At 38.7% G+C, this 25,724-nt stretch overlaps 1 protein-coding gene across 2 annotated transcripts in view; it reads right to left on the bottom strand.

The window, feature by feature from the left end:
• LOC149568902 (putative 3,4-dihydroxy-2-butanone kinase) overlaps positions 1-25,724 on the bottom strand; it is a 227,899-nt gene that overhangs the window by 37,746 nt on the left and 164,429 nt on the right. For both annotated transcript variants that reach the window (XM_089821754.1, XM_089821753.1), the window contains exons 16-19: positions 1,174-1,257; positions 930-1,003; positions 707-819; positions 514-609 (exon numbers count right to left, since the gene is read on the bottom strand). In XM_089821754.1, coding sequence (XP_089677880.1) covers positions 514-609; positions 707-819; positions 930-1,003; positions 1,174-1,257 — 367 coding nt within the window. The remainder of the gene's footprint in view (positions 1-513; positions 610-706; positions 820-929; positions 1,004-1,173; positions 1,258-25,724) is intronic.

Here is a 25,724-nt window from a genome sequence, read left to right as displayed (position 1 = left end):
TTTTTCTCTTTGTACCTGAAATCTATTTCATAGTTGTTCTAGATGCTGGTTTCCTGTTATTAACATATTTTTTACCTTCGCACTTCACAAGAAAAAATTATTTTCTTAGTCTGCATTAAAGATATTTTTGTTCTTTGTGCTCTCATTCATTGAGTGATTTACATATAACAAGTTCAAGATAGCAGGCTAAACATCATTACCATCAAAATGCAACCATTAGTTGGATTCCTTTGAAATTTACATATAACAAGTTCAAGATAGCAGGCTAAACATCATTACCATCAAAATGCAACCATTAGTTGGATTCCTTTGAAAATAATATTTCTAAATAATGATGGTATTTGTCTGCCAAACTTATTCAACATAATAAGATGGACTTAACCTATTAGCTGCATAGCTGTACTGGAAATCAAATGGAAAGCCTTAAAGAAGCATGCGTTTATCTAACTAAAATCAGTGCATCATAGAGGGATAATTTACATTTAATAGACCAAATTCAATAGATCTTTGTACCTGAGCTTCCATATTCTTTGTGGACTCAGCACCAGCTGAAGCAGCCTCCGATGAAACAATTAAAGCAGTCAATGGATCATCTCCTACAGCTAGCCTCTACAGGACCATTATATAACAATAATTTGGCTTAGCCTCTAGAAACAAAACATAAAGTAAAACAACAGAACAAGACATCCCATTAAGATTCAGGTACCTCTTGCAATATGAGAGATGCAGGAAACAGAGCATCTAACATTGTCCGATAGCCCGTTACAGCACCACCATACTTGCTCACAGCAGCCACTGCAGCATCTAATGCAGCCACCCCTGGTATCATATAACATATCCTAATTTAGCAAAACGACTAAGGACATAGAAGAGGAACCAAACCCCTCGCAGAGATAAGATTATAGAGTAGATTGGATATTTTGTCTCACATTGTGTGGCTGGGATGCTAGATCCAGTGCTTTCCTTCAACTTGGCATATGCAGCTTTGCAGAATATATCATATCTGTGATAAAATGCAGTAACACAATCTTACCAATGTACAACAAAGAAATGTCTACCACAAAGAAGACTTGAAGCAATTGAATTTCTTTTCCAAGAGAACGACATGAGATAAAGTTGGCAAAATGTACGCAACATTAAGGAAAAAACCAGTCAAGGTAAAGGCTAACATACAGTACACCACTAGTGCCACCCATAACTCTTCTAAGAGTGCCTCCAATTTCATTTACAGTCGCAGTCGCATCATTCAAAGGATAGCTGCAGAAATATCCACAAAAATCATTTACAAGTTGAAAAAAGCCAAAAGCCCACTATTTGATTACCCAAAACATTAATGATAGCATTCCCAGTTCAGGCCAATTTCACCATCATAATCTTGCATGCCAATAAAAGTCAAATCTACAATTGTACTTGAACTAAAAATCCTGGAATTTTTTCACAGATTATCTAGAGATTAACCCTTTTAAAACAAAGCTACTGATGTGATATTGCTATCAGGATTTAACCGTGTGATTTTTGAGTCAAACTCATTGACCCATATTGCAAATGGGGTTGCAAGCTTTGGGTTTAACCATGGAGGAAACTCTGTAGTTAAGCGCGCTCAGGCTGGAGTAGTACTAGGATGGGTGACCTCCGGGAAGTCCCGGTGCTTCAGCCCTGTGAGCATCACCTAGATCCAATGAGTGCTAAGTGTTCCATATTATTCTCATGAGAGATGGATTCATGTTGAATCACTACTCATGAAATATGGGTCAATGAGTTTGACTCAAAAATCACACAGTTAAATCCTGATAGCAATATCACAATTTGACTTGCTGTGGAAATTATCTCCTACTTATCAAAGCTAATGATGTTGGTATTTCAATAAATAATCAGAAACAGATGGTGTGCATCCTCCCAGCACAAATTATGTAATGGACATCGTCCGTTGAACAACAGACCTGAACTACCTGATATCATCCATCCATCCACTCAAACCTATGGCAAGAAAGTGACTGCTATATGATCAGATATTTAAATGGTATCCCATTTCCCAAGTGGAAAGAATTTTAGAAACTTGACTTACATATAGGGAATTCAAAAAAGGAATTAAATAAGAACTTAGAAGAAACTATATGGTGAGGAGACAAATCTACTTCTTACTCAGTCAAACTTGATTACATTGTTGCCAACTCGGAAGAAAATTAAAGGTACTTGGCCTAAAGTCCTTTGTAGGGGAAAAAATGTGTTGCCAAAAGTTGGGGTCTTTACATGGATGCCATCTTACCACATTATAATAACTGGGGATAGGTTATAGAAAATAGAGCCACTGGTCCCCAAATATGCACCCTATGCAAAAAGGAGGGAAAATAAGTAATCATTTGTTGGTGCAATGTGTAATATTCCTCCTCGAATCTGAAGAAAGAAATTGAATTTCTAACTAAGGAATTTTAGCAAACAGTTGGCATGCATGAGACTGCTGTTAATTAAATGACTCACTGTAGTTGGGCTTTATAATCATAATCCAATCAAAACATCACCATCCAGCATATTTAATTTAATGTTTGCAAGGCTCGTTATATTGATATGTTAGGTACATCAAATCTCAAGATAAGTTACAGCAAGGTAATCATGCAACAAGCTTTATAAGGACCAAGATAGAGTCAGATTTCTATATGCATGGAATATCATAAGGAACCAACTCAGAGATTAAGAAGTTCATGGAAATATAACACTCAAACTGGTTTTACAATGAGACACTGCTTATTTTGGAAATGAAACAATGTGCAGTACATAAAATGCGGAATGAGCAAGGAATTAACAGACATGTGAATAATAATGAGAGCCGGTAGGGAAAACTGAATATGCAATGAGAACTCGTCCAATCTTCAACTCCCAACCTTTAGTCAGCCTGCCGTCTATCACAGTATGAAAAGCATTAACCCGACTGTTGCTGGACTCTCCTTCGCAATCTACCTGACTTCATATGGTTACAACCCGACTAAACACCCATGACCTAGGGATAGTGAAATAGCCTTCCTCAATGCCATGTGCAATCCCGTGAAACACTGTCCAGTTCTCAGACATTTTTGCAAACACACTATCACTACATCTTGCTCCTGTTGATGACTCTGCCCTGCCCGACTATAAGGAAGACACTCCGCCTCTGCTCCTTTTCCACTATGGAACTGTCGGCCAACCTTGTCTGCTGTAAATATCCAGCTCTGTCAAATATCCTGTATGTGCTCAATACTCATAGAATTTGATAACCAATGCTACGCCCTTAATATTGGTATATATAGGGTCATGAATAGTCAACTTGTGGCTGTCTTATGTTTACCGCATAGGGTAAGAAGTTCAACACAAGTATAACACGATTCAATTCAGAACAGTACTTTATTCATGTATGCACTTGCAGATTACAATGACTACAATGATCTCTCCTTCTAACTAATGATTCCAAAGTCCATCTCGGACGTGTACATATACCTTTCCGAAGGGGTGACTCAAGCGTCACGCGCCCGTTCGGATACTACTCTACCCGTTGGCTACACTATACATTTTACCGACAACATCATCCCCCCCCCAAAAAAGAAAGGTCGTCTCCGGACGACAATACAACAAAATTCATTAACAAAATTTTCTAACGCAATACATCAATGCATAAGTACTAGACAGAGGGATGCGTCCCTGGCGTAGTGATCATTCGCGTCTACAACTCGTTCACCTCTACCCTTAGCTTGTAGACCTGTTCCTTCATAATCTTCAGCTCAGCTTCTGCTTCCAACTGGAGCTCTAGGGCTGACTGCATCATCTCTCCGACCTCTCCCAATTCCCTCTCCTTTTCTGCTGCCATCTTTTCTTTTTCTGTCGTCAACTGTTCATTTGCTACTGCTAACTGTTCTTTTGCTGTTAACAGGGTTGTCCTCTCGGATTGCCAGGCCGCCCTCTCCGATTCCCAGGCTGCCTTCTCCGAAGCAAACCTGGCAGCTGACTCCTCCCGAGCTCTCGCAGCTGCTAGCTGGTCCGCCTGACTCCTCCAAAGGGTGTAATATATCTCCGTGTAACCTTGCGATCTCCTAAATCAGTATCTCAATCCGACCCTCCCTCACAAGTTTCCTTGTCATGGACCAATCCTATCGCATCTCTGTGGTTTCCACATCGGGCCATCCCCTCTCTTGAAAAACAAACGATAAAGGCAGCTGGGCATCCCATCCTCATGAAGGATATGACTCCCTCCAGCTCCTTCCCTACTAACTCCAACGCCTGCATCTTTGCCGAATCTATAACCTGGCGAGCCCGAGATGCTAGAGCTGCGACATCATCAAGAAAAACTGCCTCTGTCCTCATTGCCTCCTGCACTAGTGGGTTCTGCTGTGTACCCATAGCCTTCTCTACTTCATCCGCCATACGCTCAACAACGCTACGCGTTACTCCCTCATTCTGTGCCTGCACAACCTCCTGTAGTGGGTTCTCCCAAACTGCTTCCCGCGTAGGTGTCGACAAGTATGTCACTCGAGGTGCTGGAGTTCGGTGGAACTTTGTACTCAGAAAAGCACTCACCCTTTGTGTCTGGTCCTCTCTCTTGCTGTCTTGCTCAAGTGATGCCAACTGTGTTGTGTCTTCTGCAACCACCGCATTAGATCCTGCTACATCCAATAGGACACTTGATGCCCCCAACTCCTCACCTACGGGTACCTCCAACACCCCTGTCTCCGTGTCTATCTCCATCTCCCTGTCAGGTACAAAAGTCTCTCCTGTATCTAGTAGAGTCTCATGAGCTGGTTCCATCGGTGCCATCGGGGCTACTATATCTGTCGGTGCTGGATGTGACTTTGCTACAGCTCGTGTCTCTACGGTAGGCTGCGTCGTAACTGAGACTGGTGTCATCACTATCGGCTGTCTGATCTATCCAAACCCTGGGATACTGTGTATACCCACCGAAACCAAGTGTGTTGTAGTCGAAAGCACAGGCCGTGGAAATCTCAAGGGTGTAGTCGTGATTACTCCTACCTCTTCTTCATCTTCCTCTTCCCCCTCAGACCCGTTCTCCTCTGAAGATGTTTCCTCTCGGCCACTATCTGTGTTGCCACCATCCGGCCTTGGTCGCTTTTACCCTATTGTTTTGGTGTCGCGAGTATCCAAGTGCTTCCACTGCATTATAGGTGGTTCACCAGGCGCGAGTGGTCTCGGTTTTGCCTCCAGTGCATCATTCGGGATCATCCGCATCGTTGCATCCAAAAACAGACCAATAGCATAATGTGGCATATAGAACGTTTTGTGTTGTAAATTTCTACCACTATTTCATTATCATCTCGGAGTAATCTGAATTCTGCGATAAATTCTTTTTTAACATTTTCCCATGTATTAAGTTTCTAAGGACTAGTGTCAGAAAACCAATCTATCGCCACAACCCGTAGGGTTGCTGAAAATTGTCTTACCCAATCATCCTCATCCGTCACGTCATTTTCCGTCCATATGTTTTCACACGTTTTACAATGTTTGATAAGGTCTGCTGAACCATCACCGTGAAAATTGGGTAACTTTTCTTTAGGGCCAGCCATTGTTACTTGTCTTTGATTCTGAGGTACTTGTGTACCCGCACTGTTCTGAGTTCCCGCACTGTTCTGTGCTTTCGCGTTGTTTTGGACTCCCACGCTATTCTAGACTTCCGCGTTGTTCTGGACAACAGTCTTGTTCCCAACAACCACGTTGTCTGCTGACAAGTCTTCAAGTGATGTTCTATTCTCCACCTGTATCCATTCGTCCGATGTATCAGGAACGAAGAGATCCCTCCACGCTCGTGCTCCCTCGGCACTCCGAGCCGTGCGAGTTTCTTCCCTTCCGTTCGGACACTCTCCCCTCGGCGTATACAGGTTAAGGAATTCTTCCCTTGTTTCCTCCACCAAATTCAAGCGTTGTCGAGTTTCTTCCAGCAATTCCTCGGCACTCCTCAGCCTACTAGGTGAGTGCACTCCCTCCGTCTGTGCCTCTTCACCCCTTCGATGCCCCTCGGCAATCTGCTGAAGTCTCTGTCTGCGTTCTTCTTGCTATGTTAAAATTAAAATTTCTTTTGCTGTACTTAGTTCATTCTTATCTTTCACCTTATTTCGATCTTTGTTTGGCAAATTCGGCATCAATCTTCATATCATTCCTTCATTCCAAGTTCGTCTGGCAACGGCACCAAATGTTTACCGCATAGGATAAGAAGTTCAACACAAGTATAACACGATTCAATTCAGAACAGGTACTTTATTCATGTATGCACTTGCAGATTACAATGACTACAATGATCTCCGATTACAATGACCTCTGCTTCTAACTGATGATTCCAAAGTCCATCTCGGACGTGTACATATACCTTTCCGAAGGGTGACTCAAGCGTCACGCGCCCGTTCGGATACTACTCTACCCGTCGGCTACACTATACATTTTACCGACAACATCTTAATCCTTAATTAAGTCATGTTATCATTATTATATTATTATTTAGGTAGGTAGGTTGGCCTAGGTGTTATGTAGGGTTGTGTCTATTCAACCTAAGCATATTTAGGTATATATAGGAGGTTGTGAGTCTTATTTCAACATCATATTGTGAAGTATGTTCTCATTGGAGATATTTGGACGTTGCCCCCTTGAAGTGGCATATTACTCTCAGTTATTATCAAGTATATATATAATATTTCATATTATTTTTTCTATTGTGCAAGTTATTTCATTAAAAGTGGTATCAGAGCATGATCTTGGCACCATAGAGGCAAGATTTTTTCTCAACATTGGGGCTATCTTGGGAAGAGCATAACTTTCAGATTTTAGCGAATTTTCCAAATATTTTTAAATGGTTTTTAAAGACTATATTAAAGAAGCTATAGTCCAAAATTCAAAATAATTAGAGCAAATTACTGCAGAATTACTATTTGAGCAAATAAGCAAGTTATTACAAAATTAGGAAAATTCACTTTCAAGGCAACAAATTTGCCCATTTTTTTGGATTTTTCCTAAGGGTGTCTTAGCCCTAGTAAGTTACAGTAAAAAATAAATTAAACAATTATAGAATTTATATTTCATTTGTGTGATTTATTTCAAAAATATTGGTTTCCATCATGACAGGGCCTCTAGCAAGAGGCAAAAAGAATGCTACCACACCAGGGAAATCTTTTGATCAAGATTGGGAAACAATAGAGGGTAGTAATCCCAATCAAGAAATAAGTAAGTTCAAGGAAGAACTTAAGAGGGATATGTCTGACCTACGAGGAGATATATCAGATATACAAAGCATATTAAGCACCTACATGAATGAAACAAGGAAGGAGTTGTCAAGCAATCAAGGTGAAACCTTCAAGATGACTAATAATGACACAAATTTTAATACTCCTATGGGATCTAGGGATTTTTTTCCAAAGTTGGATATGCGCAAATTCACTGGCAAGGATCCTCTAACATGGATAAATCAAATACAAAAAATTTTTGAGGAACACCAAATCAAATATGGACAAAAGGTCACGATGGCTTTCTTATATCTAGAACCAAATCAATTCATTTGATATCGTTGGCTTTGTACTCATAGGAGGAAAAAGGGTCTCACCGTATCATGGTCAATTTTTACAAAAGAACCGCAACCACAATATAGCAATAGTGTTACAGAAAACTTCTTTAGCCAACTTGCTAAGCTTCAACAAACAAGATCAGTTATGAATTATATTCAAAAATTCCAAAATCTATCCTTAAGAGTGGATACAATTATAGAGAACTTGAATGATTTATTCTTGGGTGGTCTTACGGATCACATTCAACATGAGGTATGCATGTTTAGTCTTAGCTCAGTAAATGAATCTTTTATACTGGCTCACAACGTAGAGGAGAAGTTCTTGATTCCTAGAAAGAAAGTGGCTAATGTGACAAGAGAAAAAGGTTATTCAACACCTTATCTTCCTCAACCTACTAGGTTGACTCCACAGCAAATTGAGGAGAAAAGAGCAAAAGGATTGTGTTTCAATTGTGATAGCAAATATAATCGAGGACATAAATGTAGTGAAAAGAAATTGTTCTGTATTGAAGGTCTAAGTGAGGAAGAAGAGGATGAGCCCATACCAGAGAAGGATAGGGAGTCAGGTGAGGAATCACATGATTCTCAATCAATCATTTCTTGCCATGCACTTTCAGGTTTCAGTACTTTCAAGTTTCAGTACACCACAAACTCTCAAGGTAGTGAGTTTCTTAAAGAAGCAAAAAGTAAGAGTGTTGATCAACTCAGGTAGTACTCATAATTTCATCAACAAAAAGTTGGCAACTCTTCTAAATTGTTTTATATATCCAGTCCCAGAGTTTCAGGTTTTGATTGCAGATGGAAGCACAGTTAGTTGTTCAAAGAAGTGTCATAGCATCAAATTATCCATGGGAGATTATCAACTTGATACCCCAATGTATGCAATATCCATGGGTGTGGTAGATATTGTTTTGGGAGTACAATGGCTTACTACATTGGGAACAACTGAGATGAACTTCCAAGAACTATTCATGCAATTTCAATCAAAAGGAAAGGTAGTGGAGCTAAGGGGATTGAAGGCAAAATCCCCACAGATGGTAAGCTCACATCAAATGCAAAAGTTTCTTGCGAAAGGAGCAGATGGATTTGTGGCCCAGCTATGTTAATTACAAGTCCCTCAATCTAATGCTCTTACTCATCCAGATTTACATGCAATAATTGATCATCACTCAATGATTCTTGGAGATATGCCTAAAGGACTTCCTCCTAAAAGGGATCATGACCATGCCATACAACTAGTTCGAGGGAGCCAACCACCAAACATCAAGCCTTATAGGTACCCACACATACAAAAAACTGAGATAGAAAAAATTGTTGAGGAAATGCTAGAGGTAGGAAATATCAGACACAACCAAAGTGCTTACTCCTCACCTGTTGTGATGGTGTGTAAGAAGGATGAAACTTGGTCCTTGTGTCCAAATTATAGAGTGCTCAACAAGTAAACCATTAAAGATAAGTTTCCAATTCCAGTCATCGATGATCTTCTAAATGAATTAAATGAAGCTATGTATTTTACCAAGTTAGATCTTAGATCGGGTTATCACCAAATTCAGATTAAGGAGGAAGATATTTGCAAGACAGCATTTCGAACTCATGAGGGTCATTATGAATTTTTGGTGATGTCATTTGGTCTTACCAATGCACCATCTACATTCCAAAGTTTGATGAATCCATTTTTAAGAAGTTCTTGAGAGAGTTTGTGTTACTGTTTTTTGATGATATATTAATTTATAGCAAGACTTGGGAAGAACATTTGCAGCATGTAAATCAAGCATTACAATTACTCGAAGATCATCAACTCTATGCTAAGCCATCCAAGTCTGTTTTTGGTCTTAAGGAGGTGGAGTATTTGGGACACACAGTTTCACATGAAGGAGTAAAGGTGGTCCTTAACATAATTAAGGCCATCATGGAATGCGCTATTCCAAAAACCATGAAGAAGTTGAGGGGTTTCTTGGGATTAGTAGGGTACTATAGAAGATTTGTGAAGAATTATGGTCGTATAGCAACACACCTTACCACTCTATTGAAGGATTCTTTTCATTCGAATGAATTCACTAATGTAGCATTTGAGCAACTGAAGAAGGCTATGTGTACAACTCCAGTGCTGGCCACTTCGGACTTCACCAAGGAATTCATTGTGGAATGTGATGCTTCTGGAAATGGGATAGGAGCAGTTCTAATGCAAGAAGGTTGACCAATTGCTTTTGAGAATCATCAAATAAAAGGTAAAAATCAGCTCAAACCTATTTATGAGAAGGAAATGCTAGCAATCTTTAATGCAGTTAAAAAATAGAGGCCTTATTTAATGGGTTGACACTTCAAGGTTAAGATAGATTATGATAGCCTAAAATATTTTTTAGAACAAAGACTATCTTCAGAAGAGCAACAAAACTGGGTCACTGAGATGTTGGGATATGACTTTTAATTTGTATACAAGAAAGGGAAGGAAAATATTATGGCTGATGCACTTTCCAAGAAGGACGAAAAAGATGAAGCCTTATCGTGTGCCCTTTCAATATTACAAGAGAATTGGGTGGTAGACGCCAAAGAAGAGTGGAAAAATGATGTTGCAACAAGTAATCTCATCCGGCAAATAACAAGTGACCCTAGTAGTTCAGATAAGTTTTGTTTAAAGGGGGGTATTCTTTGGTATAAAGAATGCCTGTATCTCTGCAAAACTTCCACTCTTAAACACAAGATTCTCAAAGAACTACATGAGTCCCCAATTGGTGGTCATCCAAGATTTTTGAAGACATATCGAGTCAAGCAAGATTTTTTTAAGGAAGGGCTAAAAGGTGAAATTCAAAAATTTGTGGTTAAATGTTTCGTTTGTCAAAGAAATAAGGGGGAAATAATTAAGACACCAGGTCTCTTGCAGCCTTTATCTATTCTTAGCCAACATTAGGAAGAGGTATCCATGGACTTCATCATAGGGCTTCCCAAATCTAGAGGTCATAACGTCATCATGGTAGTAGTTGATCGCCTCACTAAATATGCACATTTCATTACATTATCACATCCTTTTACAACAAGTATAGTGGCAAAAGTTTTCTTGGAGAATATCCAAAACCTACATGGTACACCTAAGGTTATTGTTAGTGATTGTGATCCTACCTTTACTAGTCACTTTTGGAAAGATTTATTCTCATATTTGGGTACTCAATTGGCTCATAGTTCTTTATACCATCCTTAATGAGATGGGCAAACTGAGGTTGTTAATAAATGTTTGGAAGTATATCTACGTTGTTTCACTTCAGAAAAACAATCTCAATGGGTAGATAGCTACCTCTTGCAGAATGGTGGTACAATACTTCTTTTCATAGCTCATTAAAAATGTCTCCTTTTTTGGCACTTTATGGATGTCATCCTCCTTCCATCACATCATCATTAAAGGTCTCACCAAGAGTTCAAGTAGTAGAGGACCACTTGCTTCATCAACAACAGGTACTTTCAAGACTCAAGGAGAATCTAGCTATGGCACAAAATCGAATGAAACAACAAGTGGACAAACATCTTAGTGAAAGAAATTTTGAAGTTGGGGACTGGGTCTTCTTGAGATTGCAACATTATAAACAAATCTCAATAAAGCAACAAAAAAAGAATAATAAGTTGTCTCCAAGATATTATGGACCATACCAAATCATCCAAAAGATTGGTAGTCTTGCCTACAAGCTTGAATTGCCACCAACAACAAAGATACATCCAGATTTTCATGTTTCTTGTTTGAAGAAGGCAATTGGGCAAAATATTCCTACTCAAACAATACTACTAAAACTTGATGAAGAAAGAAGAATAATTTTGGAACAAGAGTAACATTTTCAAACACACACGAAGAAGCTAAGCAACAAAACCCTAACTCAGTATCTCATCCAATGGAAGAACTTACTAGTTGAAGAGGCCACATCGAAGGATGAGAAGTTCATTCAAAAGAATCCACACTTGGTTAGCATTGAGGAAAATGCTTCTTTCAAGAGAGGGGGCATGCTACGCCCTTAATATTGGTGTATTAAGGGTTATGAATAGTCAACTTGTGGCTATCTTAATCCTTAATTAAGTCATTTTATTATTATTATATTATTATTTAGGTAGGTAGGTTGGTCTGGGTGTTATGTAGGGTTGTGTCTATTCAACCTAATCATAATTAGGTATATATAGGAGGTTGTGAGTCTTATTCAACATCATAGTGTTTAGTGTGTTCTCATTGGAGATATTTGGAGGTTGCCCCCTCGAAGTGGCATATTACTCTCAATTATTATTAAGTATATATATAATATTTCATATTGTTTCTTCTATTGTGCAAGTTATTTCATTACAACTTGCTACTTGCCGTGGAATTTCCAACAATCTGAATATCAATGCATCAACTCAACTCTTGTATCTTAAACATATAATGTGAACACTAGGTTTTCATCTAGCCTTACTCTTTTCCTCAAGGGGTTTTGTCCTTAGGAAATATCCAATCACATTTAAGCAACTCTTAGGATTTTTGGAAATAACATAACATTTCATGGTGATAATCCCAATGTAGAGGCTTTCTTTTATAACCTCGAAGTGTGGGGAGAAAAAAACCTCTTAGCAATGTGGGATAAAAGACTATTTCGTCTTTTACTCACTTAAGGCATTTTGTCCTGAAGTGACTTTAAACAATAAAGTACTTTATACGTCAACTCAATAAAATAAAGTGACTTTAACCTTAGGATTTCCCATTTAAAAATCTCCTCAACTGAAACCAAAACTCTTGTGACTAGCTGGCATCCTAAATCATGTCGTTAGCCTATGCGGATAGAAAGATAGACCAAATAGGCACCATTAATGCCAGCGCAGAGAAGGGGACATTACAGTCCTCCCTTCCCGAGATTGCTTGCCTTCAAGCAATCTCAATGTCGGATGTTGTAGGATTGGCACGCTTTCCCAAGTGGTATCCTCATAAGGTAAATCCTTCCAGCGAATCAAATATTCCTGGATGGACTTATTCTGCAGTTTCCTCTCTCTGACCTCTATCACCTCTGTTGGAACTAATATAAGCTTCCCTTCCTCATCGAGCAGGGGCAACTCTATAGAAGGTATTGTATGTTGGCCAATGCCTTTCTTGAGACATGAAACATGGAACACGTTATGAATTTTGTTGTCATAAGGTAAATCCATAGAAAGTATTGTATGTTGGCCAATGGCTTTCTTGGGACATGAAACGTGGAACACGTTATGAATTTTGTTGTCATCAGGTAAATCTAGCTCATAGGCTACTTCACCAACCCTCCTAGTAATGTGATACGAACCAAAAAATTTGGGCTGAAGTTTTTGAGACTCACTCTTCTTCAAAGAACTCTGTCTATATGGTTGGAGACAGAGATAAACCACATCACCCAAGTCAAAATTCCGCTCAGTATGCCAACGATCAGCATACATCTTCTGCTGATTCTGGACCCGTAGAATGTTCTCCAAAGAGATCTAAGGATATCCTGCCGATCCTGCATCCAATCCCCTACTAGTGGTGCCCTGTTGTCCTGCAGAGCCAAGTCTATGAATGACAAGGCCTTTCTGCCATAGAGAGTACGAAATGGAGACATTTGAATGGACATGTGGTAGGAGTTGTAACAATACTCTCCTAGATACAACCACTTGACCCAAGCTTTCTTCAATCTTGCTACATAGCTCTAGAGATAACCTTCCACCCATTTGTTAACTACCTCAGTCTATCCATCCGTATGGGGGTGATAACTCGTGTTGGGTGTCAACTCCGTACTAGTCAATCTAAACAATTCATGTCAAAAGGTGCTAAGGAACTTGCTATCCTTGACCATGTAAGCGAAAAACCTCCTGAAAGAATAACTCGGCTACTTGAGACGCTGACCAATAGGCTACTATGATGAAGAAGTGAGCGAACTTCGTCAACCTATCCATCACCACAAAAATAATCCCTATCCTGCACCCTAGGCAACCCTATAATAAAATATATGGAAATACTCTCCCATTTCTGCGCAAGAATGGGGAGAGGTTGTAATAACACGGCTAGAAACTCATGCTCTGATTTGTTTTGCTAACAAGTCTAACACTCCCTGATATGCTAGAGGACATCGTCTTTGAGGCCCTTTCCATGAAAATCTTTCCCTAACCTGTCTATAGGTTTTGAAGAATCTTGGGTGTCTTGCTAATGGTGCATCATGTAGAGTTTCCATAATCTTTCCATTGAGTTTTGATCCTGGTACGAGGTAACTATGATCCTTATAGAAAATCACATCATCTATTACCTTGTACCTGCTGTCCTAAAGTTGTCCATCCATAATCTAACATGCTTGAATACTCAACCAACAACTAAGACTTCCAATCTACTGAAATCCCAGATATAGCACAACATTCCGCTACTGAAGGTCTCCTAGAAAGTGCATCCGCACCTACATTGTTCTTGTGTTTGACATACTCAATGTCAAGATCATAGGCCTAAATCTTGCTGACCCACTTTTGTTCTCTCATTAAGATTCTTATGTTCTAGGAAGTAGCGCAAACTATTGTGATCCGTCCTAACTGTGCATTTGCCCCCCACTAGGAACTGTTTAAACTTGGCTAAACCATGCATATTAGCCAACATCTCCTTATCATAAGTGGAGTAAAGTCTCTTGCCATCCTGTAAGAATTCCAATGCATCTTATCATGATCAACTGTGTACCTGCCAATAGTCTGCAACCACTGTCTACCCAACATGGCATCTAACCCATCCAGATCAACCAAATAAAAATCTACCTAAGGAGAAAAATCCTCAAAATGAATCGGACGCCCTGACAGCTTCCCTACACATCTCAATCTCTCACCTCCTGCCACTCTAACCTCAAACTCGAGTATGTCATCAATTTGTAACTTCCTCTGGGTAACCCATCATGAGCTTATGAAGCTATGTGAGGCACCTATATCCAAGAGACATATAATACGATGTCCTCTAACAATTCCTTTCAAACAAAAGGGATGTCTCGTAGGATCGCTAGAAAGTGATGCTATGATAGGAGGTTGTCCTTGGGTGTCTTCCTTCTTCCTCTCTCTAGTACTCGTTCTCTTCCTCATCACTGCCATCAACATCGTTGCCCTCCGACTGCTCATCCTCCTCCTATAAAGTAACTCTACATAATGCATCTATGATCTGGAGTCCATGCCTCTCTGCAAGTGAAGCATAGTTTCTTCCTCCTGAGTTCATTCTGTGTCTTGAAGTCCATCCTAGAAGGTGTAGCCTTTTGTTGGTTTTTCTTCTTTTAGAATGAAGTGGACCCCTTATATGTTTTCACGGGAGGCTGTAATATCAAAGAGGGTGACTCTAGATCGTGTACGATATTAATTGCATCATCCAATGTGTTTGGTTTAAGTACCTTGACCAAGCCTCTGTACCTAACTTGTAAACCCTCGATGAACAGCATTACCTTACGCTGTTCTAACATATCTGGGACCATCACCGAGACCCACTAAAACTCGTAAATGAAATCATCCAAAGATCCACCCTATCATAACTATGCCAAATCCCTGTAATAGACCTTGATATTTTTCCTGTCAAAGTGAGTAATCAGCTTAGAGCTGAAGATCTCATAGAATGTGATAAGACCATGATCCTGGGTAACCAACCCGTGATGCCACCAATCATATGCCGCCCCCTCTAAATGCATCGTAGCAAATCGAATGGCTTCTATCTCTGACATACGTTTAAGTGTTAGGTAAGTGTCTAGCTTGTGAATCCAAGCTCTCGCAGATGTCTTATTGCTGCCATCAAAAGTAGGGAGAGATAGTTTGTTCATTGCATGCTTTAAGTCCTGTTTGGTGCTCTAGGTCCCCTGTTTTGCTTCTTTCTTTCTGTTTCCAATTTCTGATTTAGGTATTGGATAAAGGGCATATTCTATTTGATGGGATTAAGAAACAAATCTCATTCATTATACATTACCATAACATTTTTTGGCAGTAAGTTTGGTGTCGTTGATGGTGCTACCTCTTCCTCTGCATTAAACACGAGCATCAAAGGCTTGTTTGTGTTTCGTGTGGGAGCCCTAACAGCTCAGGGTGATCCTACCACACTACCACCTCCATTATGATGCCTCAGGACTCTCCTGTTAAACAGAGTTAATTGCTGCATAGTACCTACAAGTTGTTGAAGTGCATTAGCAATGTTATTTTGCCCATCCCTAATAGCCTACAATGTTTACCTTACTCCTCGTTCCTATTCAGTCTCATTATGAGCCATTTGAACATTGTTTACCTGTTCAAGTTGTTCAATCAGTTCAAATTGTGTAGCCTGTTCAACCTGTTCACCTATTCCAAAAGTCAATTCTTCGTCAACTGAATAACTTTCTTTAATGTCAATCCGATCTAAAGACTACCTATTCTGATTGGAGATGACTAAACTTATAAAGTTTCTTCCTCATATCGGCTATCATTTTTCATGTTTATTCCAACCTGTTATGCAGCAAATTTTCCCACAAGATGGCAGGACCTATCACTCTGATACCACTGTAATATTCCTCCTCCAATCTAAGGAAAGAAATTGAATTTCTGACTAAGAAATTTTACCAAACAGTTGGCATGCATGAGACTGTTGTTAATTAAATGACTCACTGTAGTTGGGTTTTATAATCATAATCCAATCAAACCATCATTGTCCAGCATATTTAATTTAATGTTGCAAGGTTCGTAATATTGATATGTTAGGTACATCAAATCTCAAGATAAGTTACAGCAAGGTAATCATGCAACAAGCTTTATAAGGACCAAGATACAATTAGATTTCTATATGGATGGAACATCATAAGGAACCAACTCAGATGTTAAGAAGTTCATGGAAATATAACACTCAAACTGGTTTTACAATGAGACATTGCTTATTTTGGAAATGAAACAATGTGCAGTACCTGAAATGTGGAATGAGCAAGAAATTAACAAACTCATGAATAATAATGAAAGCCGGTAGGGAAAACTAAATATGCAATGAGAACTCGTCTAGTTTTCAACTCCCAATGCTTAGTCAATATCTCATCTATCACTGTATGAAATGCATTAACACGACTGTTGCTGGATTCTTCTTTGCAATCTGCCTGACTTCATATGGTTACAACCCGACTAATCGCCCATGACCTGGGGTTAAATAAATAGCCTTCCTCAATGCTGTGTGCAGTCTCATTAAACACTGACCAGTTCTTAGACATTTTGCCAAACACACTATCACTGCGTCTTGCTCATGTTGACAACTCTACCCTGCCCGACTGTAAGGAAGACACTCCACCTCTGCTCCTTTTCCACTATGGAATTGTCGGCCAACCTTGTTTGCTGTAAATACCCAGCTCTATCAAACATCCTGTATGTCCTCAATACTTATAGAATTTGATAACCAAACCTGCTACTTGCCATGGAGTTCCAACAATCTGAATATCAAAGCATCAACTCAACTCTTGCATCTGAAACATCTAATGTGAACACTAGGTTTTCGTCTAGCCTCACTCTTTTCCTCAAGGGCTTTCATCCTTGGGAAGTATCCAGTCACATTTAAGCAACTCTTGGGATTTTTGGAAATAACATAACATTTTATGGTGACAATCCCAATGCAGAGGCTTTCTTTTATAACCTCGAAGTGTGGAGAGAAACAAACCTCTTAGCAATGTGGGATAAAAGACTATTATCTTTTAGTCATTTAAGTCATTTTTTCCTGAAGTGACTTTAAACAATAAAGTACTTTATACTTCAACTCAATAAAATAAAGTGATTCTAACCTTAGGATGTCCCATTTAAAAATCTCCTCAACTGAAACCAAAACTCCTGTGACTAGCTGGCATCCTAAATCACATGTCATTAGCCTATCCGATTAGAAAGATAGACCAACTAGACGCCATTAATGCTAGCGTGGAGAAGGGGACATTACACAATGCAAGATGGTTCTGCAATGATGAACTCGTTTCTTTATTAAGCTTGGACCACTCCAAAATGAACCAATGAGTGCCTTCACTTCTTGGCCATGCATATTTAAAGGAGCTCTATGGGACAATTATGAAGGGACTGCAACAAGAGAATATTCAAGTGGAAGAGGTGTAGAGTTATTAACAAAACTGAAACATGAATATGCAAAGATCTTAACACAAAGACAGTGCAGATTTTTATCCTCATGGGATAATAAGATATTTAAGAGTTGGCCCCATCACATCAAGCAAAAAGGTGACTTTGTTAAACCACATCAATGCGAGATGGTGCCCAATGGAAACTACTGCCATTGGGAAGACTCAAGCTAAACTTTGACAGGGCCTCACAAGCCAATCCAAGTTTATTGGGGGCCGAATTCCTTCTCTATTATAATCAAGGTGCAATGTTGTGGGCTGGTGCAATCAAACTTTTGGAAGGCACAAATAATGAGACCAAGTTTGTGAAGAGCATACGATTACACTGAAGGGGGGGTGAATCAGTATAATAACAACTTTCCCAATTTAAAAAAAACAATATCCAAATAACTGTTTTTTAACTTTAAACGTCGAAATCAATAATTATGCACATGAACACAATGACATTAGATTTACGTGGAAACCCAATGCTGGAGAAATCCACGACAAAATAATTGATTTTATATAAACTTGTTCTTTTACAAAGAGTTGTAGGCTACAACCTACTAGAGGCTACAACGCCTATGTTTATGAGCACCGACTCATTGGAAGCTTGAACTCCCCCACTTCATAGGCACCAACCTACTGAAATCACCGATCCACTACACTTCTTTTCCACCTTAGTGATGTTTCTTACTCAACTAATGATGGATACTTTATAAATCTCTTCATTGAATCTATTATATTTCTTTCACCAATCTGTAAACATAATCTTCTTATAGTCTTCGCAACTCTGCAATATTATTTTAGTTTGAGTACAGAATTTTTCACAATTACAACTGAAAATATCCTTCTTTATATCCTCACTATATATATATATATATAGTGTTACCCCGGCATAGGGGTGCGGGGGGACGTCGGGGCAAGTTTTGGGTGCGGGAAAAAAAGGGCCTCAATCTAGGGACAACGGGGGGTGGAGTGGGGAGAGGGGGTTGCATGTTATATATATAATATATATGATTGAAAATGCTAATTATGTATGATACTTCAATATATTATATAACATACCCAATACAGTTGAATGGAAAAAATTGAAATGCGATTCACAAACCGTAAGTTCAAACTTGAAACTTGAAACTTCATAACCATTACCAGTGACCATTTAACAATTTAACTTAGTTAAAGATGCAAGATTCAAAATTCATTGTTCAAATATGATTCTATGAATATCATATATCATAAAGATGCTCATGATAACAATGAGCCGAATAGCATGACAGTGAAATAATAATAATGTATCATAGCCATATCAAAGTGAGTACAATCAACAAAATGACAAAATGTCAATAATGAGAATGGAATCATCTTAAGCGCTCTCTAATCATCCCCTATACCAAAGTCCTCATCACTGGAACTACTAGACTCCTTGTGGGTAAGATCCTGATCCTCTAAAGGAACACCAACTAGCCCTACATTGGCTTCTGCTACATCGTCATCCTCATCACTCTAAGTTGGATCCTATGGCTCCACATCTCATTGTGTTGCAAGGCTCTCCTTGTACTCACGTGTCTTGCGATCTTTGAGCCACAAGTAACCATGTATAGCAACCAACTTCACCGCTCTCTTAGAGGTAAGTTTGTTCCTCTTAACAAAGTGAATGAAGCTATAGGTGGACCAGTTCCTCTCTGCAGCTGAGGAGCTAGACACCTGAGATAACAAAGTTGGAAGTTGCTACTTACAAGTTACAAACAAATGTTTATACAATTTGTAACAAATGATAAATGGCAAATCAATGATTATTCAATCAATGAATCATAAATTAAGATCATTAAAGCAAAACTCTTAAAGTTAAGATTATAAATGGCTGGAATTAGTAATTAGTATTACAAACCTGAGAAAGCAATCAGATGGCTAGTGAGGTGATCTTTGACTTTTGTGACCCATGACATTTCCACCACAAAATTTCTGCCATGGTTTTGAGATCCACCTTTGCAATATTCGAGTATCCTACAAGTTACAAGTTTACAACATACTATTAAAATAACTTGAATAAAGTTATAAGTAACAATTAATTATTAAAAGATCTTATAATTATAAAGAGTTTAGAGCACTGAATCAAGATTTAAGGATTACATGAAAGACTAGCAAATTCGGACCACTCGATGTAAATCTCACTAGCAGTCTCAATATCATACATCTTAGCAATGCATCGAAAGAACCCATTCTTCACCTCATCATCCCGAAGTGGTGCGACTCTACCAAGCCTAGGTATGTACCACTTCAGGTTCAATGCATAGGCAACCATGTGCAAAGGAGTGTTCAACTTCTCCCACCTACGATGAATAATAGGCTCAATGTGCTCCATATAGAATGCTAAAGTGGGGTCTCTCTCACAAACAGCAGCCCTCATCTACCCAAGCATGGAATCAATGCACTCATAAACCTCTCCAAGGCTAGATGAATCTGCATCTCCATATTTGATCACCTAAAAAATTGGAGTAATGATGGAGACTATGTATTTTGCGTCACTCCAAAACTGATCACTCTTCACTATCTACTTTACCCTCTTCCCCTACTCTGTTTTAGACTCAGGCCATCGACTCCATTCTTGTGTCATAACTATGAGTTGCAATGGCTCTTGCAACTCAATCATTCTCTCCAAGAAAATATAATATGATGTGTACCTCATCTCAACTAGTTTCAGGAATTGCTTCTTTGCGAAGCTCCTGAAAAGTGCATGTGATGGATGGTGATTGAAAATAAACATCTGCACCTCTCCCATTATTAACCACCTTTCTAATCCACTCTATTTTCGCCATGTCTTTGAGTGCATTGTTCATGGCATGCGCACATGGAGTCCACCAAATATGCTAATAGGCTGCCTCAACAAGCCTCCCTGCAACTTTGCACACGTGTTGCATCTATCACAACTTGGACCACATTTTGTGGCCCAACCTCCTCAATGGCTTCCCTAAGCACATGAAAATAAAAATCAGCATCTTTACGATGCCCTGAACAATCAACTGCCTTCAAAAAGTATGGGCCCTCGGTGCATGTAACCGTAATGTTGATGAGTGGACGATGACTAATGTTCGTCCACCCATCCATGATAATGTTGTAGCCTAAATCCATCCAACATGCTTTCAACTGCTCCATCAAGATCCCAACCTTGTCATAGGCTCTATCCAACACTAGGGTCACTTGGTGGCACATATGATGGCTCTCCCTCGTTCACTGCCATGGACATCATCCTCACAAAATAGGGAGATCGCACCACATGTGTAGTAATGCCATTGGAAAAGAAGAAATCACCAACAACATCATCTAACCGATCCCTTGCGTGCATGTTAAATAAAAGAGCAATGGGGTTACTACCACTACGACTTGTAGTTTCTTTCTGTTTCCCCCTACCACTATCCCTTGCTAAATTGTGTGTAGGTGAGGAAAATGATGGTGTAGGTGACATAGTCCTTGCTCTCTGATGCAAGATATGAGTAGATGTATCTCGTTGCCCCTGTAACTGCTGTATATTATGTACTTGTTGCCCAGCAGATAAAGATCTAGGCACTAGAACATCACTATCATCAAGAATGCTCCATAGTTTGTTCACTTCAATTCTGTATTTCACATTCTTAGGATTTGACAAGAATATGCCTGGGTTCACGCCATAGCCACTCCAAAAAAGATATGAATTAACTCTTGTAATGCTGCCAAACCATTATGCACCACATATATTAGACTTCCATTTACGTGTGTCACCACCTGAAGGTTTAGGGTGTGTAATTTTCACAGCAAACTATTTTAGAGAGGACTTTGGATCATAAGGACCCCTAGCATACTTTGTCAAAATCTTTGAAGGGCAAGGCAATCAATAGAAGGCACCCCTAGTGCAAAATAAGGAGGCTCTTCCTCAGATTGACCATCTACATCAGTCCCATGATCACTTCCTTCGAGCTCAAGCTCATAATCAGATACACTTGTCTCGTTAATTTCTATGTCTTCTACACTTTGGCCAGATCTAAATGTCATTTATAAAATTGCATTTTACAAAATGAAAATAAAATTATAAAAATGATCATGATACATTTCAGCCAAAGTAAAAATAAGTTATACAAACTAGTTTCAGCCTACTTAAAACTTAAAACTTTAAAAGTTAAAACTTTACTATTTAATTTTAGCATTTACTATTTAAAAATATTAGAAAAGGAAGTTAAATACTAAATATTAAATACGTTTCAGCATATGCCATATTGCCATATTTTTATTTTAAGAACAATGAAAAAATTAATATAGATAATAAAAATCATAGAACTATGAACTATCTACTATCAAAAAGATTCAAGAATGAAACATTCAAAAAATTAAGTTGAAACTTGAAAGTAAAACTAAATACTAAATTAAAAAATTATAAATTGATTTCTAAAACCCAAAAAAGTTGTAAAATAAAAATACCTACCTTGAACTTAAGGAGACACTTGCCAAATCAAATCTCCTTGCCCCTCTTGCTCCTCTTGATCTTGCAATCCCTTGCAAAATCAACCACCAAGCTCTCACAAACTCCACCAATCTCTTTCGCTCACTTAGCTCCTTGTTGCTCCAAAACAATGAAATGAAATGGTGAAATGAAAATGAGGTCTATTGGTCTTATTAAACCTTCAAATAGACCACATGGGACCCACACCCAATTAGGGTTAGCATGCCTAAAAAACAATTGTTTTTTTTTAAATGCAAAAAAAAAATTTCTTTTTAACTTTTTCGGCCATCTAGCGCACAGCACCCGAGCAACCGCCATGCACCCGAGCACCACGTCCCACCCGGGTGCTCAACCGGTGTGGTTGAAGTGTGTCGACTCGGGTGCGTGACGCACCGACAACAGGTGCATGCACGCACCAGATGCTTCGAGTTTTTGATATATCAATCTGAATATAATATTTTCTTCATTGCTCTACCCGTTCCCTCATGGATGCTCTATTTTCTTTACACCCCATTTTTAAATGATATATTCTTCTTTTTTATCTTATAATTTGAAAACATGTGACCTATCAAATTAAATGACAAGTCATTTCTTTAAATGATTCTTATTCCTAATTTCATTGTTTATTTAACAAATCTCACAACCCTTTATTTTAATTATTTTCTTTTAAATTGGGCATCTATCTTCTATCTTTGTGTAACTCCATTATTATGATTGCTTGCTGATTATGTGACTTTATCTTATCACTACTTTAGAATGTTGGTCTTATGGGCACTCGATACATCTTCTCGAACTGCAGTGATGTGGCAAACTCATTTGATAAAATTCATCCTAACGATAAATATTATTATTATTGATGACTTCTTTTTTGTATTTGTCGTAAATCTTCAGGCTTCACCTGTTCAGCATTTCTAATATGTCTAGGAATGATTTTTATTGTGTACTTCCTGCCTTCTAACCTCCTCGATGACAGCACTTTAGAAAACATTATATAATTTGAATATATTGGTCTTGTTCAAAAACCATTTAACAAATTAACTTAGTTCAAGATGTAAGATTCAAAATTCATTGTTCAAATATGAATATCATATATGATATATCATAAAGATGCTCATGATGACAATGAGTTGCGTAGCATGAAACAGTGAAATGAAATAATGTATCGTAGCCATATCAAAGTGAATACAATCAACAAAATGACAAAATGTCAATAATGAGAATGGAATCATCCCAAGTGCTCTCTAAGCATGCATAAAAAACAAATTTAAAAAGAAAATTTAAAAAAAATTTAAAACTATTTGGGCCATTCAGCTGGCCACACCCCGCGAGCACCCTAGGAGCACCTTGGGAGCACCCGAGCACCCGCGAACCACCCGGGTGCTCGACATAAATGGCCGAGGTGTGGTGGTGCATTTTCGGCCAGCGGGGGTACTCATGTGCATACGCGCACCGGGTGGTTCAAGTTTTTGACCCAAGGCGCACACCCGGGTTACACTGATGCAGATTCAACATCTTTGAACAGTTCTACATAGTGTGTATCATGCTCCTTTGTCTTAAAGTTGTATAATGGAATCATCTTCTTAATGGCATCTCGTCAATAATCTTTGCAGATTGTTATCTTGTATCTAATATGTTAGCATTCTATTGCAATTGGTTGTAGTTTTGTTGCCGTCAATTCAGTCATGATATGCTGCTGACTTAATTATTGATGTTTCAAACAGAAGTCTGTAACCTTGTCGCTGCTGTGGGATTATATTTCCCTTAATTGCTGATTTGGACGTGTATGATTTGGCACCGTCTTCAAGGTTTCTTCATTTTGAATCTTCTCCTCATACTCCAGCGCACTTCTACACACTTCACTTCACTTGTTACATGTTTCCTTCACCGCTGACTTGCCTTCTTTTCTTACTGCATAAAATACTCCTTATTTATATCCCACGTATTTCAAGATGTGACATTTATGGTTGCTATGTGCCACACTCCATCAGTCATCAAGAATGTCTATGCTCCATCAAAATCAATTACTGAAGACTCTTGACAGTACTCTGTATTGACATAAAGAGTAGCTCTCATTTATTTCATTTAAAACTAGAACCCAAGGTATCGGCTATTGTCTTTATTGTTTCTACCATAGTCAATCTCTGATCTGCCATAAAACTCCATATGTTGCCTGAAACTCTTGACACCACCTCATATATAACTATGATTCGTTGTCTTGAAAAAACTTGGCAGGTATTTCTTGCCAAGAGTGATATGTCATGAACAGGGTCAAATGCTAAATATGCTGCTCAATTCAAATTGATGATATATCATTCTTCATATATCTTTTTCTTTAATTATATTGGGCTTGCATGTAATATCTCACTTGCTGCATGTTAGTCTTCCAAGATCTTGATACAACTCCATATTTTATCAAACAAACAGACTGGATCTCGTTAACTCCAAAATGTTCAATGACACAATCCACTATTTATTAGTGTTGCTCCATCGCTCTTGATGATTCTTGTACACACATGCTTTGGTCCTGTGACATTGCTGATGATTACCCAATCTTGTTTATTCTCGACATCTTGAGCAGTGTTGACTTCTCACATGTTAGATACTAATGATAATATTTTACACTCTTCCAAGTGCCTTTGACATTGTTGATACTGGTAGTTTTATTCATTCTCATGAAATCCTTTGACATTAATGACAATACTTTCATCAGTTTGCTGCACTCCATGCCCACATTATATTCTGTTGGGATAGGAATATCAGATAAATTGATGTGGAAGGTGACTCAATGATTGGTATCAACACCATAGCAAAACAGTCTGCTCGAAGCTGGAAATCCACATGGATCAAAAGGATCAATATGTAACTGTATCCAATGAACAATTTTAACCTTTCATGTGTATCATGAAACCAAAGTTGTTTCAGATTTTCACTGAAATTCTGCCATTGATCAGACACCAGCAAAAGTCATCGCAGAATCCATTGAGGATTGACAGGATCTCAGAGTTGTTCATTGAAAGGGACATCTCAATGGCTTGCTGTTGACTGCTTCAACAGAGGCCATTCAACATGCATTTTGGAAGCTTAAAACAATCTCCAAAACCTTGCCATGATGAATTAACTGGTTGTGACAACCAATGCATCGAGGCTTGCTCCTGCCTTGCTAGGTTTTATATTAGACAATTAGATGAACATTGCAGATAACAAGGAAGAGATATTGCAAATCTTATTCCGTATGGCTCAGGTGTGGACAATACTGTTTAGACAACATCTCGTGCAGTTGAAAGGAAAATTTGTCAGTGCTTTTACATCAAATGTCCAATCTTCCTGCCAGTTACAGTATGTTCAGAAGGTCAACTCCTACGACATGGATACCAAGATAGTTTTAAATTGAAGGAAGAACCCTAGGAAAAGCACAAAAACTACTCTAGCAAGCTTGTTCGTGGGGACTTTCTCCAGCAAGAAGAGTACCTTCCCATTGTGATTGTGAATAAAATTGCAATTTTGTTCAGTAACTGATCAAATAATAGAGGTCTCCAGTGAGAATTAAATCCTGGCTTGGGCGCACACATTATGGTGAATTGGAAAGACTCACCTATAGGATTGTTCACATGTCTGAGAAGTACAACTAAGCAGAGATGGCTATTGAGTTTAAACCAGCTTTCTAGGATCCTGC

Source organism: Cupressus sempervirens, chromosome 3 (genome assembly GCF_028749045.1).
Source record: "Cupressus sempervirens isolate cs-2001-9-10 chromosome 3, ASM2874904v1, whole genome shotgun sequence".
Lineage (NCBI taxonomy): Eukaryota > Viridiplantae > Streptophyta > Pinopsida > Cupressales > Cupressaceae > Cupressus > Cupressus sempervirens.
The sequence above is the reverse complement of the archived record's forward strand: the minus strand, read 5'-3'. Positions and strand labels throughout refer to the sequence as shown.